Below are 22,905 nucleotides of genomic sequence, written 5' to 3' on the forward strand. Positions count from 1 at the left end.
GGTTGCAGCAGAAAGGGCATCCTCTGCATAAAACATGTGCTGGATAAGTTGGCGGGTCATTCCACTGTGGCAACCCCAAATTAAAATGTGGACTAAGCCGAAAAGAAAATGAATGAATATTGTTAGCAATTGGATGGCAGTTGGCCCAATTGGGTAAAGCTTTTCATGGACATAGGAAAATTAAGACTCGTTTAAAAGGATTTTAAACCTACAACACAATATTTTAGTGAATTTAAGACGTTTTAAGGCCTAAAATTTGTTGTATAAATTTTAAGACCCCATGGATACCTTGAAGAGAGAGTCCTGGAGTCAAACAGAAAAGGTTAACTAAAACCAATCGGATTACCTAAATATGACGTTGCAGGGTCAGTAGTAAACAACAATCTGGCACAGAACAGCACGAACAAGGGAAATAAAAAGGGGAGCTAATGAGGAGGAAATGAGCAAAGACAGGTGAAACAAATCAACTAAATGAAAGGGAATGAGGGGGCGGAAAGTAACAATCAGGAGCACAAATAAAGTGGAACATGTGGCTAATTCAAACAATCAAAACAGATAGAACCGGCAGATCAGCCTGAAGTCCTGACAGTTACATGTAAAGATGAAATAAACTTCCAAAACAAACGATATTTAAGATATTTGGATCACATTTCAACAGATCAAAACAGAGATATGAACACAAACTGTAAATTGGGTATATTCTGCACCTCTACCCATTTTCAGTAATTTAAAACCCTCATGAAGGTTAAACCAACAGAGCTCCAATTCAGCAATATCTTTTAGACCAGAGGTCACCAAACTTGTTCCTGGAGGGCCGGTGTCCTGCAGATTTTTAGCTCCAACCCTAATCAAACACACCCGAACAAGCTAATCAAGGTTTGCTAGGTATACTTGAAACATCCAGGCAAGTGTATTGAGGTAAGTTTAATCATAAGTGATGGCATTATAGCTCATAAAAAAATAAATAAAATAAAAATAAATAAATAATATATATATATATATATATATATATATATATATATATATATATATATATATATATATATATATATATATATATATATATATAATTTATTTATTTATTAAATTTTTTTGCAATATACGAGAGTTAATGCGAAATGGACATCCTTCTATTAGGCATATTTTCAATTTTAATTAAAACAATTTGAAGGGTAATGGAAACTTACAAGTGGAAAAGATACAATCTCACATTTCCAGCCTCTTAAAGAGATGGCTTTCATTTTTTCATAGGTTTTTAATTGGTCATCAACAAGCATCCTTTAAAAAAAACAATGGAATTCAAAAGTAATCTTGTTAACCTTTATTTTTAGAACCCATGGGCAGTTACTATTTGTGTTGTAGTGACAGGAGATTTTTAGGTTACGTAAGCAGGTTCTCTCAGACTACAGTGAAAAGCTCTGTAATGCAGCTTAGTATAATCTAGGGTTGTGACACACCTGCAAGTCTGGACATGCATTCATTGTCTCGTCCCTTTCACACGTTTCTTTTCTTTTCAGAGGTCAACAAATTGTTGGTCACCACTGGACGGATATTATAATTAAAACTGCCACAAGTGTTTTTTATTTCTATTGTACATGCATGTGAAAAAACAAAACAAACCAATCGTTGTGGTGTAATGGAAATTTAAACTGCATAGTGGCAAAAAAAACATTTATATATATATATATATATATATATATATATATATATATATATATATGTATTTGTATATGTATGTGTATGTTTATATATATATATATATATATATATATATATATATATATATATATATATATGTATATATGTATTTGTATATATGTGTATGTTTATATATATATGTTTTTTTGCCATTATGCAGTTTAAATTTCCATTACACCACAACAATTGGTTTGTTTTGTTTTGTCAATCGATAAAAAAAATGAATTAATCACACTTTTTTTTTTTTTTTAATTAATCGCACATTTAAAAAATTAATCACATTTAAAAAACTGAAACTTGTAATTTTGGCTATTCAAATGTAAATTTCATGTAAACGCAAGATAAAAAATATTTTAATTTAAAATATAATTGTTTATTAGATTTTTTGTTTAACTTGTTTACATGAAGAAATCTGTCACAACAAACCCACAATAAACCATCAAGATCCTGGCTTGACAGTCATATTTATTACAGAAATAAAAACACAGGCATGTTAATGCCATTTGAATTATAAAACAATCAATGCCAACAAAGAAAAAAAATAAATAAATATATATATATATATATATATATATATATATATATATATATATATATATATATATATATATATATATATATATATATATATATATATATATATATATATATATATATATATTTAAGTTGGATTCTAAGTGGACTACAAAAAAATGCCAAAATAAAGGCACTCCAGATGTGGAAAATGGAAAATTCTAATAACAATAAAGAATTAAGTACAAACAATTGTACTCATTGTAAAGTTGTATTGCTGTTGGTTGAGAACATTAATTATAAAGAACCAATTTTGCTTAATCCTCCTTTACATTCATCCAGTTGCTAAGACAGTCCAGTCTGTTGACATTATAGGGGGACAATGTGGACCTTTTCTTTTGAATGATGCGAGCTGAGAGTGCAACGCAATCTTACGGCAATTCCTAACTTTTTTATTTAGTGGCTACAGACAACAACGTTTAGGCAGGTTTGTTGCTAAAAAAAAACATGCGCGCGTGCACACACAGACCAGAGCCATGCACTGGGGGGTGGCCCGGTGGCTAGAGCCACTGCCCCTCTGCCTTTATTGGCTGAGGTGCCCTTCTCAGGAGGCACTTGCTCTTCACTTTGCGATCGCATTGAGCACCTGCCCTGTAAGGAAATATGGTGATGAAGCTTTGTACAGTATTTGGGTGAGATGTGTTAATTGAAGCACTTAGGCATGGGAATTGCTACATGAATAAACAAGGGATGAAAACATTCATAGAGCACATGTTCTCATATCTGTAGTTTGAGTCCTTTGGACAAAAAGCACAGCATACATTTGCTGATGACACAACGGTGGTGGCCTACAGAGAGGAGGTGCACACTCTGACGCAATGGTAGGAGGAAAACCACCTCTCACTCAACATCATCAAAACCAAGGAGCTGGCGGTGGATTTCAGGAGAGAGAAGAGAGAACACACTCCCATCACCATCAATGGGACACCAGCGGAGAGAGTCAGCACTTTCAAGTTTCTTGGAGTACACATCGCTGAGGATTTGACATGGACTGCTCACACAGACGCGGTGCTGAGGAAGGCACAACAACGCCTCTTCTTCCTCAGGCGTCTTAGGAGGTTTGGAATGAGCCCACACATCCTCCGCTCGTTCTACACCTGCACTGTGGAGAGCATACTGTCTGGCTGTATCACCACCTGGTATGGAAATAGCACCAGCAGCAATCGCAAAGGCCTACATAGGATTGTGCAAACTGCTTGACGCGTAGTAGGAGGTGAGCATCCCTCCCTCCAGGCAGACGGCTCCGCAGCATCCAGTCACGCACCAGCCGGCTGTAGGAAAGTTTCTTCCCTCAGGCTATCAGGCTGATAAACACTTAACACACCCCACACAAACTCTTCCATACCCCTCACTGCACACCATCAATATGTAGCATGCACTGCACTTTAACCAATCCCTACTTGACACGATACTGCCTACAACTATGCGTACACCTTTTCATTGTACATATCGCTGTCAATTTCACATTGTCTGGTATTTGCATTGTCTGTATTTTGCACTGTCTGGAGCCAGCAACAAAGCTTTTCACTCATCATAGCACACGTGCTGCTGATGATGTGACAATAAAAGTGATTCGATTTGATTTGTCAACCATTTTGCTTCCTTTTTAATTCCCACACACACTGCTCTGGGGTCCGTTCTTCGTACGTGGATTACTCAGTTAGCCGGATTTGGATATTGACGATTTGACACGATCCAGGATCGTTTCGTTCTTCAAAGCTGATCCGAGAGTTGTTGTCACAGCAACAGTTCTGCTAGGTCAAACCTGATCGGGAGCAGGTTCAATTCATATAAACAGGATTACATCGGCTCAGTTCAAGCAAAGATAATACAGAAAGTATGTACCGAATTCTGATATTTTCTTACAGTAGTAGTTATATACACTTGGGAACATGGTAAAATATTTTTTTTAACTATATATATATATATATAAAGTTATAGTTATTAATAAAATAATGTTATATATATATTAATAAAACATACAATCTGCACCCTCGAAATGAAAGTAGAAAGACTGCCACCTGGTGGTGCAAAGAGAAAACTTATTGATATGAACTTTTTAGATTGCTTTAGTACAAATTGTGTATAATAGAAATGCACAATATGTGACTTTTTAAAAGCAATAATACATTTATGCAGTCATAAACATGTTTTTACAGTTAATATGCCAGTGATTTGATGCTTCACAAAAGTTGCAGACGCCTTTACCAATATCAAAATGCTTTTGGAAACATCCAGTAATTCTTTACACCGATTAAAAAAGGCTACTATAATAAAGAAAATATTCTCTGAATCTAGAACTAAATACATTTAGCATTGAAATACATGATGAATACTCTTGACACATGAAAGAGTAAAGCCTGCAGCTCACAACAAATGTGGAGGGTTATTGCGTGTCATATTTAACAAACCGTTTACTGCTAATTTGATGTAATTTTGCTCACATGGATAATTGAATATTAATCAGATGATGTCATTACGCTGTTGTGCCGTCAGCCAATCATTGCATTGCTGATCATGATTTCGAGGATCGATAGATCAGTCCTTCACAACACACGCAGCGATCTCAGATCAGTTCATCCAGACATTCTAATCTGATTCACAAACTTGTTTGAAGAACCAAATTAGCCAGAGATCAGTTATCAATTTGAAAAGATCCAGGATCTGCCAAACCATCTTACATCATTTAAGCGAGGTACAAAGAACGGACCCCTGGGGTCCGTTCTTCGTACGTGGATTACTCAGTTAGCTGGATTTGGATATTGATGATTTGACATGATCCAGGATCGTTTCGTTCTTCAAAGCTGATCCGAGAGTTGTTGTCATGGCAACAGTTCTGCTAGGTCAAACCTGATCGGGAGCAGGTTCAATTCATATAAACAGGATTTGATCGGCTCAGTTCAAGCAAAGATAATACAGAAAGTATGTTCCGAATTCTGATATTTTCTTACAGTAGTAGTTATATACACTTGGGAAAATGGTACATATTTTTAAACTATATATATAAAGTTAAAGTCATTAATAAAATAAATAAAGTTATACATATTAATAAAACGTATGCAATCTGCACCCTCGAAATGAAAGTACAAAGACTGCCACCTGGTGGTGCAAAGAGAAAACTTATTGATATGAACTTTTTAGATCGCTTTAGTACAAATTGTGTATAATAGAAATGCACTATATGTGACTTTTTTTTAAAGCAATAATACATTTATGCAGTCATAAACATGTTTTGATAGTTAATATGCCAGGGATTTGATGCTTCACAAAAGTTGCAGACGCCTTTACCAATATGAAAATGCTTTTGTAAACAACCAGTTATTCTTTACACCGATTAAAAAACGGCTACTATTATAAAGAAAATATTTTCTAAATGTAGAACTAAATACATTGATTTGCATTGAAATGCATGATGAATACTCTTGTCTTGACAAATGAAAGTGTAAAGCCTGCAGCTCACAACAAATGTGGAAAGTTCTTGCGTGTCATATTAAACAAAACGGTTACTGCTAATTTGATGTAATTTTGCTCACATGGATAATTGAATATTAATCAGATGATGTCATTACGCTGCTGTGCCGTCAGCCAATCATTGCATTGCTGATCATGATTTCGAGGATCGATAGATCTGTCCTTCACAACACACGCAGCGATCTCAGATCAGTTCATCCAGACATTCTAATCTAATTCGCGAACTTGTTTGAAGAACCAAATTAGCGAGGGATCAGTTATCAAGATTAAAAGATCCAGGATCTGCCAAATAATCTTAGATCATTTAAGCGAGGTACGAAGAACGGACCCCTGGTCTAAACCAGTTGAAGTAAACACAAACAAATCCATGTGAAAACATCTACATCACACAAATTGATCAGAATTAAAGTGAGGGGAAATTCCAAGTCAACTCTCTCAATTAAACACAATTAAACATTAATTTGATCAATTTTCAAGGCTCTGCACCTCCACAAAACTTGACGTTTGTCTATGACCTGCCTTGGGGCTAAATTGTCAACAAACTTGTCCTAGTCCAAAAATGCAAAGCACAGCTGACTATGGTATCTGGTTCAGTCAAAGATGTGCAGTTGGGTCTGTTCAATATCGGACCACATTCTCACCACAAACAAGCTGCTCCAGGATTTATTTAAAACCACATCAAGACTACAACTTAAATGAGATCTTAATATGGTTGTTTTGTTCATTTTAGGTGCATGCCGAAGAATGATTTCTGCATTCTCACCTGCCAAAACAAACCAAACCGGAAGGGAACTACAGTTTGTTTTAACTAACTAAATGAGGCGTACTGAAAGCATACAAAGGCATATAAGCATTCCTCAGTTGCCTTCAATGATGCTCCCTCAATGGAAAACACAAGAAAAAAAAGGCACCATTTAGCAAGTTACTAGTTACCAAAAACTCAAGTGAGTTCTCTAATGCATTGCTGTTTTGTGCTTGTTATTCTAAAGCAGGGGTTCCCAAACTTTTCAGGCCGCGACCCCCAAAATGACAATGCCAGTGAGTCGCGACTCCCAATATATTCTGAGGTGGTTATAAATACAGAAACCTTGCATGCAATGGAGCACACACACCAATGGACCCAAGTCTATTCTTCTTTTAATTTTTTTAATGTATGAGAGCTGTAAATGGGAAACAAAGTTTTACCAGGTGTTATGAAATCTGCAGCATCTAACACTATTGCTGTGTCTTTAATATAATGTAATTACCCCAGGGGTTGCAATCCAATAGAAGTAGTAACTATAAGCTACCATAGTAACTATATGGTATAAACGACTATTTTTTTCTCTTCAGTAGGTTATGGATAAAATATGGTAATTCTTTTGGTTTAATAAAAATAAATAGATTTTTGGAAATCACCAGGCGACCCCCCTTCATTGACCCCCTCGGGGGGTCCCGACCCCCACTTTGAGAACCATTGTTTTAAAGCACTCCAAAACAGGAAATTAAAATTTTAGGTTGCATTTTGGATAGAAATTTGACAGGCGAAAAGATGATTGTTATAGTCCGTTCAAAAAATGTGTTCTAATATTAAGGTTTTAGCAAGACAGGCAGAGCTCCTAGATACCTAATCTTTAAAAATATTAGCTAGTGCATTAGTGCAGCCATACTTTGACAATGCTGCAGCTTTTTGGTACAGAGGTAGTTCTAAAAAAATGAAAAATAAATTGCAGATGGCCCAAAATAAGTTGTGTAAAATTGTTATGAAAGTACCTAAACTGACACATTGTCACACAGCCAGCGATCGCTTTCCAGAGATCGCTGATTCTCAGACGAACTCTCAGGACTACATTTCTGCATTCCCCAGGACCACACATTCATACATGCACTGCTCCCAGACACGCACGCCTGCTCATTCATCTTTCCTGATTGCATCACCAGCTGTTCCTTGTCACAGACTGATATCACTCCATTCATAAGCCACTCATTCATGCTTCCAGTTTGCCGAGTCTTGTTTTCCCAGTGTGACATTACGAAGCGTTTCTCCCTGTCTTGTTTCTCTGTGTTTAGACCCTAGCCTTGTATCCTAGTTATCCTGTTTAGCCGCCTGCCTTTCGACCTTTTGCCTGTTTATATCGACTGCGATTCTGGACTGTCTATAGATACCCGTTTGCACCTGATGACCACTGCTTGCCTGACATTGAATAAACCTGCATATTGGATCTTACCTCCTGTTGTCCTCTGTCACTCCACCCAGTCGTAACACACATTTACATAATGAAGATTATAGTCAAAGTCATTTTGTAAAAGTTGAGAAAAGGGTGAAACATTAGTGATGGTGTTTAGGATTTTAAAGAAAATGGTCCCAAAATATTTTCGTAACTATTATGTTTTAGTTAGTGAGGTACACTCTCATTCTACACGAGCGTGTAGCAGGGATATTTATCCTTGTAGGTTTAAGAGTGAATCAGGTAGAAAAAAATGTGTGTACTACTGTAGCTCTGCTGCTTGGAATGTTTTGTCCACAATTTTTAAAGAGATTAAAATTGAGAGTGTTCTTAGAAGGGAAATTAAAAAGTGGTTATTTTACAGTTGAAGTGGAGGATTTTGTTGTGCCGATTTGCTGAGCTGATGATGTTTGCACTCCACTTATGATTTGCTCGTTCATTTATTATTTTTTTTAAGAATATCGAGGACCACAATGGAAATAAGCCTGTGGCTTTTTTGTGTATTTTATCCTTAGCAGTTTTCAAAATATGTATAATTTAGTCTAACTGCACTTGTTTGTATATTTTTGTTAAAATTGTCAAATAAAATAAAATAATCTATTCTAAAAACTCAAAATATGAGCAAAAAATGCCCTAAAATTAGCTATAGAAGATGTAGTATTGTATCATTCCCCTGTTGTCCAGGAACAATCTCTCACTTCATATAGTGTATTTATTGAGATAAAACCTTAGAATCTACAAGGAAGGGAAACCTCAAGAAAATCAGCATCACTATCTATGCAGCAAACATAGTGAAATGCACGCTATGAATCACAAACAAGTCCCCAACAGTGAAATAAAAAATAAATAAATATATAAATAAATAAATAAATAAATAATAACAATAATAATAATAATATATATATATATATATATATATATATATATATATATATATATATATATATATATATATATATATATATAATTCTTATATTTGTGTAAAACAAGATATTAAATTGTTTAAACATGTTTTATTATATTTATTTCATATATGTGTATTATGTAAAATTTAAAACACGTTTATGACAAACTGTGTGATTTATGACACATTAGTATGTTAATTGATTTAACACACTGCCTGTGTTAAGAAGAATAACACACTGGTTTAGTAAAAACCAGTGCTCTTCACTTGCTCTTCAGTGTTTGAAGTCTCAGTAATGATTTTAAATCACACTGAACTGAGCTAAACTGAACTGAACTGAACTTAAACACTAAAAACTGAACTACACTGTTCCAGTTACTATGACCATTTATGTGAAGCTGCTTTGACACAATCTACATTGTAAAAGCGCTATACAAATAAAGCTGAATTGAAATGAATTTAATAAAAAAATAATAATAATGTTTTGTCCTTAACTACACACTTAGGTGTGTTAAGACATAAGACAGTTTGTGTTGTTTGTAATACATCTGTTTTAAAAGTGTTTAATCTTCTTGGAAGGTTGTACATTACAACAGTGTAATTCCAGTTGAAAGATAAAGGATGCAATATTGTTCACTACTAAATAAGAAATATGATACATATTTATCTCATACACCCTCAGAAGAAAAGGCACAAAATTGTACCTTTTAGGGTACAAGTGGCCGGTCCCTTGGGTAGTACTCTTAAGGGTACAATTTTATACCTCTATTAAGAGGTACAAAATTGTACCTTCTACATTTGTATTATTTAGGGAACAATTTTGTACCCCCAAGGAACAAAATTGTAGACATTGAAAGTTCAAAAATGTACCTTATTATATTATATAGCATTTTGAGGGAGCTGACCCAGGCATTTTGATCCTTTGGTGACTGCATGCGGAGTTCTGTGCTAACAGCCAGCATACTCGACCGCTTCAGTAACGAACTCTACTAACGTCTCAGCAAGCCATATTTTCTTAAAGAGAATAATAATGATGATGTTGCCACTCTGCATGGTCCTAATTCTGAATCCCATTTGGGGTCCTAAACAATTAGTTATGCAAAAATCAGTATTTACGTTTTTAATTATTAAAATTACACTCAATTGTGCATATACACATTTTTTGAGGAAAAAAAAATACTTAAAAACATAAAAAAGAATTAATTTAATAAAATATTTGGTCACACTTTACAATAAGGTTCAGTAGTTAATGTTAATGCATTTACCAAAATGAACAAACAATGAACAATACATCTACTACTGTATTTGTTCATGCTACAGTAGTTAACATTAGTTAATGAAAATGCAGTTGTTTATTGTTAGTTCATGTTAACTCATGGTGCATTAACTAATGTTAACAAGCATGGACTTAGATGTTAATAACGCATTAGTAAATGTTCAATTATGATTAATTGATGCAGTACATGTGTTGTTCATGATTAGTTTATGTTAGTAAATGTATTAACTAATGAACCTTATTGTAAAGTGTTACCAAATATTTAATTCAACGAATTCATTATCTTTATATATTTTAAATTGTATTTTAGTATTTATGTTTAGTATTAATACATTTAAATTAGTGTTACATGTTTATAGTGTTTTGATCTCATGAGCTCATGATTCCTATAGGGGAACAAACTATATAATTGTACCTTTAAAGGTGCCAAATTGGTCCTTTAGGATACAATTTTGTACCCAAATGTGCTATAAAAGGTACAAAAATGTACCTTTCAAACTTAAATCTGAACATTTGTAGCTTTATAGCCCATTTGGGTACAAATTGTGCACTATTTGGAATCTTAAAAGGTACAATTGTATATTTTGTTTCCTCTAGAAACAAATTTGTACCCTCACTGTACCTTTTTTTCTGACAGTGTAAATAAGTTTTAGCTTGTTTATATGTGGTAGAATTGCTATACTAAAATATATATTTTTTTAAATCAAGGGGATTTAAAGCAGCATTTGTGTTTTGTTTCCTCAACTTAATAGTGAGTAGTTTACTTTGACACTGTTACTGTAACATGTTTTATGAAGCTGTCACTGAATGTTGATGCGCAAACTTTTCTGTTGACCCCGTCCGACTAATCACTGATGATTGGCACTTGCCAATTATTGTCATATACAAACTGAAAACGTGCTTCTCCTACATTCTTAAATCAAGAAGCATTTTCTAGACAAGATAAAAATATTGTCTTGTCTTCGAAAATAATACATCAATATTACTTGAGTTTTTCTTTGAACAAGCTAAGCAATGTGCCAGTGGTGCAAGTTAAATATTATTATTGAAAAAATCTAAAAGCAAGATTGTTTAACTAACACCATTGGTATATTAACTTTTTTTAAAGGAAAAAATAATGTAATATTGATTTATTATTTCTGAAAATATATTTTAAAAAAAAGTCCAACTATAAATTGCTTCTTGATTTAAGAATATTTAGATATGAGCAATTCGGTGCAAATGTCAACCTTGACATGAAAAAAAAAAAAAAGTTTTCACCAAAATACAGAAACTGTTTCTGTTTTTTTTTTTTTGTTTTTTTTGTGTAAGTACATATTTTACAGTACTTATAAGTTATATTTCTTATAAGAAATACTCAATAATGTATGTCAATGTTTACAAACTGTTATATTTAATTTACCAAAGTCACACAAGTGGCAATTTCACATCTGTCACATCCATAACAGAAAGATGTCACATACATAACAACACATTTTCCTCATAAATGTGAAAATATTAAATAAAATAAAATCAGACATTTTTTGTTTTATAGTGAGCCAACTCTTATTCTTTTGATTATCATTGCTTCTTTTGGGTTGTGCAGTTTAATTCACATAATTTCTACAAAGTAGAAAAAAGTTTTTTTTTGTCACATCCATAACGCATATTTATTTTTTTCAAATAAAGTACAAAACATTTTTACAGACCGATATTTTTCAGGTCCCATAACTCAGTGGTCAGTTGGCCTGGAAAATATAATGTTGAATTTGTTTTGATTTTAACTACAAATGTCACATCCGTAACGCTGGAATTGCTCATATTTAAACTAGAACAGAACAAACACTCTTAAGAAAAGCTTTTTCAGTGCGACAACACCTGAATACACACAGACTACTTTATTTCACTACTTACAGCACCTTTGAAAAAGTTTCCTTGCTTCTCACTCCAAAAGCACTTGCAGTAATACTCTCTTACTCGTAATGGTGAAAGTAGGCCTACCCCTTTAAATAACATTCACAAATCACCGACAGACACTAACCAATGACGGCAATATCCAGATTACCGAATGCCACGGACCAACAAACGCAGTGTGAAATAGAGGGACCCAGTCGTGAACACCCGTTTCTCCACAAACTGTTTTTATTTTTTTAACTTTGGTCATTATGTAATGAAGTAGTCCTTCAAAGATAAACCAGCATATTCAAAGCAGAATTGAGTAATTAAGTTAAGCTGAGTTATCAACAAACAACGCAAGATTTTAAAACCATGTTGACTGTTATCGAAGTCAACTTTAATACTGTTAAAGTTGGTGTGTGCTGACAGTGAACTGTACCTGCAGTCAGTTGCACAAACGTGAAGATGAAAAGCGCTGCATCTGAGCACCTGGGATGAGACATGACATCTGTCACTTAATGTCTGCAGATCGATACATCCACCTTCTGAGATAAAGTCATCATAGCTCAAATCTGCTACATTTCCACACTGTTTGCATTGCATCACTAGAAATAAACCTCAAAGCGACAACACGTAGACAGACTTGACCCGCCCCCTGTGCAATGTAAGAGGATTACAGAAAAGTGAGTGAGGGAGAGAGAGAAAGAGAGAGAGAAAGAAAGAGAGAGAGAGAGGCTTAAACTGGGGGAAGGGTGCAGCAACACATCTAAATTATATTACTTATGCTGTGATTATAATTGTTATTTTTCCATCTCATACTTCGGAGGCTGTTAATTGTTTTATTCTGATTAGCTAATGAACAGGTGTGCACTGGTCCAGGCAATTCTTGAAAGCATGGGCGTTGCTAGGCTGTTTTAGGGGAACCGTACCCCTATTTCTACTCAGGCCCCCTAAAACTTTTGCGATTAGCTCATACTCTGTACACTACATTATCGCCTCAGTTCCCTTAAACTTGATAAGAAAACGGCGGCAGAATTCGGCTCCTCCCCGTCTATTGATTATCATTTCATCAGCAAACCACAGCCTTGGACAGGAAGAGAACGAGGTGTGTGTTTATTCATAAATTGTTATAATATTTGCATTTCTTTGATATACAGTTGAAATCAGAATTATTACCCCACCCCCGAATTATTAGTCCCCCTGAATTATTAGACCTCTAGTTAATTTTCCCCAATTTCTGTTTAATGGAGAGAATATTTATTCAGCACATTTCTAAACATAATAGTTTTAATAACTCATTTCTAATAACTGATTTATTTTATATTTGCCATGATGACAGTAGATAATATTTTACTTGATATTTTTCAAGACACCTCTATACAGCTTAAGTGACATTTAAAGACTTAACTAGGTTAATTAGGCAAGTTATTGTATGACGATGGTTTGTTCTGGAGACTATCGAAAAAGAAATTGCTTAAAGGGGCTAATTTTGTCCCTAAAACGTTTAAGAAATTAATAACTGCTTTTATTCTAGCCAAAATGAAGCAAATAAGACTTTCTCCAGAAGAAAAAAAAAAATATTTCTGTAAAAATCAAGCATAATGTGAAAATGTCCTTGCTCTGTTAAACATAATTTGGGAAATAAATCAAAAGGGAACTAATAATTCATATACACACACACACACACATATATATATATATATATATATATATATATATATATATATATATATATATATATATATATATATATATATATATATATATATATATATATATATATATATATATATATCAAAAACAGACAAGCTCAAAATGTTGGACATTACATACAAAAATATTTTTCTCATTCTATATATATATATATATATATTTTTTTTTTTATTTATTTTTTTTTTCTAATTAATTTTCAAATAACAGTATAGAGATTTCACTATTACTTCCATCTTGGCTTTAAACAATAACCAAACATTTGGCGTTTGTGACATTAGATCTGGCTCACAGACTCAGCGCTTATTCATTCTTTCATTCCTCAGGTGATTTATCAGGTTAAGATCAGGATTCCTCGCAGGTGAGTCAAGTTCCACCACACAAACAACATTGGCAAAAATCTGTATGGAGATTAGTAAAAAGACTGGCAGTAGGACTTCCAGAAATATTCTCTTATATTACAGAAAATAACTATTTCACAAAATTACAAACAAAAGCTGTAAAAAAAATATGGTCCGTTCATTAAAGTACAGTTTATTAAATTACACATATTTTGCAAATTAATCACCATAAATGTAAAGTTCAAATGAAATACTTCAAAAGTAAATTATTGTAAATGGACAGATTGAATTTATGTAAATAAATGCATGTAAATAAATGAATAAATATTTACTAGATTAATGCTTTTCACAACTACAACAAATCTCTGTAAAATTTATGTATTTAGAAGTTATTTTATGTCAACCTAACTTTGTAAACTAAAATAACCAGCAAATGTTGGCTGATGACTGGTGATTTCGAAATATAAAACAACATTTTCAGAAATTTTCTAAAAGAAAAGGAACAAGGTATTCTTTACCTATGCATCATTTTAATTAAAGCGCGTGCATTTAAAGTCTGCCAAGTTACACAGCCTCTGCAGAATTTTTGAGGGTAAATTTAAGGCTTTTAACATCAACTAAAAAAAACTTAAGGGGAAACCATACCTGATTTTCAACATATTGCTTTATAATGTGCCTTATAGCAGCATTTTAATGTAAAAGTGATCACAATTTTAAATTAACTTTACATCATGTACAGTTGAAGGCAGAATTATTAGCCTCCCTTTGAATTGTTTTCTCTTTTTTAAATATTTCCTAAATGATGTTTAAGAGCAAAGGAATTTTCTGAGTATTTCCTATATTTTTTTTCTTCTGGAAAAAGTCTTATTTGTTTTATTTCGACAAGAATAAAAGCAGTTTTTAATTTTTTAAACACCATGTTAAGGACACAATTATTAGCCCCTTTAGGCTAATTTGTTTTTGGATAGTCTGCAGAACAAACCATACAATAGCTCGCCTAATTACCCTAACCTGCCTAGTTAACCTAATTAACCTAAGTATTTAAATGTCCCTTTAAGCTGTTTAAAAGTGTCTTGAAAAATATCTAGTCAAATATTATTTACTGTCATCATGGCAAAGATAAAATAAATCAGTTATTAGAGATAAAACTATTATGTTTAGAAATGTTGGAAAAAAACTGCTCTCTGTTAAACAGAAAACGGGGAAAAATAATAAACAGGGGTGCTGATAATTCAAGGGGGCTAATAACTCTGACTTCAACTGTATATTAAGATTTTCCTAGAAGTGTTCAAAGCACAGAGCTCTGAGGAATCCCAGTAGTTGGAACTTAGAAACCCCCTCCCCCTACAAGACATCATAAAGCAGTGTTTTCCAACCCAGTTCCTGGAGGCACACCAACAATACATATTTTGGATGTCTACCTTATCTGACCCATTCATTTCAGGTCTTGGAGTCTCTTCTAATGTTCTGATTCAGGTGTGTTTAAATTGGAAGAGGCTGAAAATGTGTATTGTTGGTGTGCCCTAAATTACGTGCCTGAAAATTAAGCCACTATACAGGGTTGATCCTGAGCAAAAGAGATGACAGAGCAATCAGATGGTTAACTGTGACAATGTTACCTTCTCTTTGATACTTGGTTCCTGAACTCCTGAAGCTCCATTCACACTAGCAGCAACTTTGTAGATGTCTGATGTTGTAGATTTGTAGAAGTCACTAGTGAGCATTCCCATGTTGAGGTTGCTTAGGTAACATGTATGATGATATTCCACTCAAAGTTGATTGACCCAACTCAGATCAGCTATTCTGAAACTGCAAACTCAAGAGTTTTTAATCTCTCTGTAAATCAACTCAGAGTTCAAGTTTAAACTCCGAGTTGGTTGAACCTCCTTAGTGAAACAGGCCCCAGGTTCTACTCAAGCAACACAAACACTCACACCTGACTTCTAATTAGACACACAGCTGACAATCATCATCATCACAGCACTGAAAATATTTATAATTAATCAAAGCTATTTCACTTCGATAGCTGACACATCCTAGCATAATCAACATTTTAGTGTAATAATTAAACATAACCATATATTAAGAGCATATGAACTTCTAAATTAGAGGTGGGCAAACTACGGCCCGTGAGCCATATGCGGCCCACTGAACTCTTTCATCCAGACCGCTAGTGAGTTTTTAAAATGCTGCTTATGAGTATCGGTTTGGTTTCAGAATTAGTAAATTACTGATGCAATACAAGTGAATGGCAGTTTGATAGCAGTATTGCACGCGGTACAGAATGTGCAACCAGTAGAATTGGAACACACTCTCGGATATTAAAATGCACTCGACGGGTAATGACTGAAAATGAATCAGGCAAAAAAAAAAGAAAAAAAAAAGAAAAATAGACTCTGAATGTTGTGTGTTTAAGGACAACAAAATACTTCTTCACCAATATCGGACAGAAAGCGGTATGTCTAATATGCCAAGAAAGTATTGGTGTTTTTAAAGACTGCAACCTAAGGGGCTGATCGCACCGCCACACATTTACATATCAAAAATGCGAAGTGCACCGCACTGCCTTTTTGTTGACAAGAAAAAAGTTGCGCGGTGCACTTTTTTTATGTCGTTAGGCAACGACTGAATCAGCTGGGTATTTTGCGAGAGTGTTGCTGCTGATATAACTTTATTTTTTTGGCTCATTGTTCACATTAACACACTCATAATAAAATTACTTGAATAACAAAGACTAAGGTTCTTCTTTCGTTTTATAATGATTGATATGAGCTTATTTATAAAAGCTCAAATGATATTGTTGTAAATTTGACTCAAATAATATAATTGTTGGTTAAATGTGTTAATTTGTGTCATAGAATATATATTTTCCATGAATACATCTTCTTTAAAAAGGTATTTTTATCAAATATTTGTGGTTTAATGAAGTAATATGATGATTGATCTGTATATTCTAAAAGCTGTGCAAAGTAGATTATTGTAAATTTGACTGAGTAGTAAACTTTAAGAATTATTTTGAATGTTAATATGAATTTTTTTTCTATCAGACAATATATTTTCTATTTTCCACTGTAACATTTATTACATTATTATTATTATTATATTTTATAAGGGATTATTTTATTGTTTTATGATGATTAGTAAGTAAATATAAATAGCAATGCAAATAATCTGACTTATAAATATGACTCAATAATAACTATAAAAAAAACTGCTTTGTGTTAATGTGACATGTTTCTGTCCGATATTATATGTAACCCCACCGGTCCTATGCCACCCAACCTGCTTCGAGCTGGTATCAAACCGGCAACCTTCCGCATGAGAGTCGGTTGCTTTAACAAGGAGGCTAATGACCATGGCCTCTAGCGTCTGTCGCTAGAGCACCTTTAGAGGTCAGAGGAGTGAGGTTTACCTGCACAGCACTTACTAGCTGGCCTCCGTTACACTCACCCCCACTAAACCTCACTGCCATCCGGGTCACGGCACCAATGTAACCCCACCGGTCCTACGCCACCCAACCCGTTCCGAGCTGGGATCGAACCGGCAACCTCCCACATAGGAGTCGGTTGCTCTAACAAGGAGGCTAATGACCGTGGCCTCTAGCATCTTTTGCTAGAGCACCTTTGAAGGTCAGAGGAGTGAGGTTTACCTGGTTTACTAGCTGGCCTCCGTTACTATTACATATTCCATGCCTACTGCCACTATAAATAAAAGTTTTTTTTTTTTGAAAGATTTGACATGTGGCCCTTCAGTTGGTTTGCAAAACAATATGTGGTCTTTGGGTATAAAAAGGTTGCCCACCACTCTTCTAAATGGATACTCAAACACAAAACACTCCCTAATACAACAGAAAATATCCCCAGACAATTATCGCTAAATACATAAAGCAAAAAAGGAGTGCAGATTAGCATTAATCAGCTAATTACAAACATAAAATAAAACATATTAAAACATAACTTAATTTAGCGATCTCAAACAGACAGTTGAAACTTCACAACAGTGATACAAAAAAGAAGATTAAACTTTCTTGCCACAGTGGGAACAGGAAAATATGTTTTACGGGTTATCTGCGCAAAACAACATGAGTCACTCGCTGAGCATTACTTTTTTTTCTTGTTTTGTTTTTATCCCAGAATCCAATGTGATTTCCCGCATCTCTTTCTCTTAAAGGGGACAGAACCCAACAGATAATTGAAAACCTCGTCAACATGTTTTTTTCTAATCCTGTCACTATAAATACATCCGCATTTTTGTAATGTACTCTATGTAGTTTCAAGTGCTCCACAAAAATACATCTCCTGTTCCTCCGTCTGTGCACGTAACAGTTTCCAGATACACATTAGTTAGAAGCTACCTAATGGGTTTTTAGTTAGGGTTTTAAGGGGAAAAATACGATTTAACATCCTACTGCTCTAGATTGAGTACCAGTTAATTAAATAAAAACACATAAATTACAGTGTCCGTCCTCTGTCAGCAAATGGTTCACTTCTGCTATTAACTTTTTTTTTTTTTTTTTCAATTTGCATAGAATTGGAAATATGCTCACCAAACAAACATTGAGGGAACAAACAAGTGTTTGTCACTATTAGAAACCAGACAACAAATAAATGACAGAAAATAAGCCACAAAGTATACATATTTAGCTGTAATAAAATGTAATAATTTGTACTCTATGATTTCTTAAAGTCAAAATCGTTTAAATGAATCGAACAAATCATTTAAAGCTGTTCTTCTTAATGAACCGAATGATCCAGTCAAGCAAATTCAACTGATTCTTTCGGACAGATCTGAGAACCGATGAGCTGTTAATACTGCGAATGCTTAACTTTCGGTTATGTTTTGTTTTTAAATGCTTAATATATAACAAACAGTTTTGTATTTAACTAATTTAACTCAAGTCGAGTCTTTTTTAGATATTTGTCAAGCAAGTTTCAAGTACTAAATTTTGTGACTTAAGTCTGACTCGAGTCATGTGACTCGAGTCCCCATCTCTGATTATTATAGATATAATTACAATGTAATTACAATGTTATAACAATGGAGTAATTACATGTTATGTAATGTTATTACTACATTAAAAAATAGTAATTACAATGTAATTACATAGTACGTCATATAAAAAAGTTTTTAATTACATATCTATTGCATATTTGCAATGTAATTACAATGTCATCCAAACTAAGTTTGTAACTACATATGCACTGTGTATGTTTACTTATAAATACACAAATACAGCACTTGAAATACACAAACAGTAAAAAAAAAATTCTTGGATGTAAAATGTAATTACAATGTAATATCAATGTAACTACATTGTTATAACAATGTACCCACATTGCTAATACATTGTAATTACAATGTAATGACATTTTTATAACAATGTAATTTTTTGTAACATTGTAATTACATTGCTATTGCATTGTAATTACATTGTTACTACGTTATTGCTACATTGTGATTACATTGTTATTACACAGTATATGCATCCAAAATAAATGTTTGTAATTACATATGTACTGCATATATTTATGTATAAGTACACAAATACTGTACAATAAATATACAAAGAAACATTTAAGTTTATATTATCTTGGATGTAATTACAATGCAATATCAATGTGTCTTTACGATGTATTGACATAGTAACTAAGTTTGTAATTACATGTGTACTGTGTATATTTACACAAACAACTATAGATAACCAAATACTGTAATATACAAAGAAACATTTGCAAATCTACATATTATCTTGGATGTAACTACAATGTAATTACAGTGTGAAGGTATGGTAATTACAATGTCACAACAGTAATCACGCACAAGACACATTTGCAATTACATATTACATCTCAGATGTAATTTTGTTACAACAATGTAATTACAAAGTCCTAACATCCACAATAAAAGTTTGTAACTACATATGTACTGCGTTTATTTACATATAAACACAAATACAGTACTTGAAATATACAAAGAAAGTTATAAATATCATCCTGGATGTAATTACAACATAATAGGAATGTAATTACATTACTAATTAATAATTATATTGTTATACCATTGAAATATATATACCATATATTTATATACATATATATATATACCATTTTATACTGAAATCTCTCCTGCTGACAAGTGTCCGCTAATGGCAGTGCATGTTATCACCAAAACCTGTGAAACTCATAAGCATGTCACACGTGAAACAAATAAATCCTCTCCACTTCTAATAATAGATCTGACAACTTCTCGGTAAGAGACACCGTAGAGAGAGGCTGTCAAAAACAAACTACCTTCATCAATGAAAAGGCAGCACAAAACTGCCTTTTCCAGTCTTCTAGATGTCCTACAGCATACTTTTGTCTCCATCTGCTGGTAGAAACATTAACATTACATGATCACCTCGAGCTGTATATACCCGCACATACTGTACTGATGTAGGTAAATAAAATGTAATATAAAGGTCAAAGTGCATTGTTAAAATCATATTTTTATTACAAATCAAAGTAAATACTGAGTTAAATACATGCGTATAACACATTTACAAAGGGACACTTGATTTCTAACTGACTGGATTGAGAAAATCTAGCAAAAAAAATAATTTCTATGGCAGTTCGAGTTAATATATTTAAATACGAGATTAAAAAGACTGAGTGTAAAGAGTTAATTCACCCAACAAATGAATACTCTGTTATCATTTACTCATTCTTTACTTGATTCAAATCTTTACAAGGTCTTCCCTCTGTTAAAAACAAAAAGGAGATACTTTGAAATATGCTGAAAACTACTGACTTGTTTTTCCCAGGCTGTTAACAGAAGAAAGAAAAGTTTTGGAACCACTTGAGGGTGAGTACATTTTCATTTTTTGGGGTGAACCATCCCATTAACATCAAGAAATAATTCATTTTGGGCACATTTGATAAAGTGCCACTGAATTGTAACATTAAGCAAGTAAAAAAAAGAATATAAAGAATGAATAATCATTTTAAAGAATAGAGCAGCTCTCTAGTATTTAGTCTGGTGGATGTCCAAACTGCCACACTCCAGCGTTGAACAATTACAATCTTTCTGACCATGTCCAGTCTCACTAAAAGTCTGATCCAAAGCCCCGTCTCACATTCAGGCCAGTTTTATTGCTCCTAAAAACGTGGCGTCCCCTTCCAGAGAGATATTAGCATTAGCACGAGGTATCAGAAGATCCAGTTTGTCCCCAGAGTCCAGTTTCACTACGCCTGCAGAGCACATGATCAATTACATTATATATTTGACCATTTCAATGTGGTCATGTCATTAGCCCAAGAACATTTCCTGCTTGTTGTCAAACTATTTCAAAATTATAACAAGAGGAAATACAATATAACGTAAGGTTAAAACAGCTATCATAAAAATATTTATCAATATGTGGCCCTTTTTGGATACTTGAAAGCTATGATATTGAAAAATGTAAATAAGGAAATCTGTTAGAACAACTATTGTTATTGTTTACACCCCTCAAAATGGTCTATACTTTATTGATTGACCCATGTATGCATTTCACTTCATTTTTGTGACACTTTCATCACTAGTAAAAAAAAAAAAAAATCTCAAACAAATTAACAAATGACATATTTACAAGCCATAAGATACTTTAGGACTTTACTTTTTGTGTAACTCTAGGTTACTCTCACAAAATCAGTCTGGGTCATATTTTAAAAGGATAAGAAGTTTTACTATGGGTTTTAGAAAAATAATTGGTTACACTGTATTTTAAAAAGTCCTTTTTACAGTGTAACTATTTATTTAACTACGGGTTAATATTAATAAAAAAAATAATGTTCATACTATATGGTTATGATTAGAATGCAGGTTAGGTTTGGTGTTAGTTGCATGTAATTGTGCATTATTAGTTGTAATTACTATATAATGTGTAAAGACACCTCTAAATAAAGTGTTACCAAAATATTTATATTTGTTTAACTTTATCCAAATTTCAAATAAAATAGTCAGATTTGTTATTAATGAATGCATGTATGCAAAAAACTGTTTTTTTTTAAATGATAAGTGTACAAATCAGCCAAATATTTATTAACCCTTCTTAGGTAAAACATATTGTGCTTGCATTGTCTAAAAATAAACATAAACTTGTCTGAAAACTTTTTAACAAAACAAAAATTATTGTCATTTTATTCAAGAATTTTAGGTTTTACTCAAATGCAAAAATATTATATAGAAATATGCAAGTGTAGAAAATATAAATAAAGTAATACAAAAAAAAAAACTTTCTAGAAATGTATTGTTAAAAAAATTAAATAAAAGTACAACAACAACTAATAATAATAATAATAATAAATAATGATAACAACAATAAAAAAATATATATATATATATAACAATAATGATGATAATAATAATAATAATAATAGTAATAATGATAATAATAATGATAGTAATAATCATAACAGTAATAATAACTAATAATACAAATAACTAATAATAACAATAATAATAACAATAATAATTACAATAAATAAATAGCAAATAATAATAATAATAATAATAACAATAATAAATAATATAACGATAATAAATAAATAAATAAATAAATGATAATAGCAAAAACAAATAATAATAATAATAAATAACAATAATAACGATAATAAATAAATAAATAAAAACTAATAATAACAGTAAATACATAAATAAAATGATGATAATAATAATAATAATATGACAAACAATAATAAAATAATAATAATAAAAAAATAACAACAATGATAACAATAATGATAATAATAAGAAATATAGTAATAATTATAACAAATAATGTAATAGTAATATATTAATAATAATAATAATAATAATAATAATAATAAA

The 22,905-nt window shown here is 32.5% G+C and overlaps 2 protein-coding genes across 23 annotated transcripts in view; both read right to left on the reverse strand.

Moving 5' to 3' along the window:
* Nucleotides 1-15,936, reverse strand: part of acvr1c (activin A receptor type 1C) — a 95,450-nt gene extending 79,514 nt beyond the window's left edge. For 3 of the 8 annotated variants that reach the window (XR_012385136.1, XM_021478827.3, XM_073912449.1), the window contains exon 1: nucleotides 12,444-12,594. Coding sequence is in view for 2 of the 8 variants with exons in the window: in XM_021478827.3 (XP_021334502.1) it covers nucleotides 12,444-12,507 (64 nt within the window). In the remaining 6 variants the exon portion in view is untranslated. Of the gene's footprint in view, nucleotides 1-288; nucleotides 390-12,443; nucleotides 12,595-15,674 lie in introns of those variants that run through there. The other 5 variants (XM_073912446.1, XM_073912451.1, XM_073912448.1 and 2 more) reach the window with 3 other exon arrangements.
* A 4,588-nt stretch (nucleotides 15,937-20,524) lies between these two features.
* tnfsf13b (TNF superfamily member 13b) overlaps nucleotides 20,525-22,905 on the reverse strand; it is a 17,884-nt gene continuing 15,503 nt past the window's right edge. For all 15 annotated transcript variants that reach the window (XM_073912013.1, XM_073912007.1, XM_073912012.1 and 12 more), the window contains 1 exon segment: nucleotides 20,525-21,284. In XM_073912013.1, coding sequence (XP_073768114.1) covers nucleotides 21,172-21,284 — 113 coding nt within the window. In that variant the 3' untranslated portion in view covers nucleotides 20,525-21,171.

The sequence above is a fragment of the Danio rerio genome, chromosome 9 (assembly GCF_049306965.1).
Source record: "Danio rerio strain Tuebingen ecotype United States chromosome 9, GRCz12tu, whole genome shotgun sequence".
Lineage (NCBI taxonomy): Eukaryota > Metazoa > Chordata > Actinopteri > Cypriniformes > Danionidae > Danio > Danio rerio.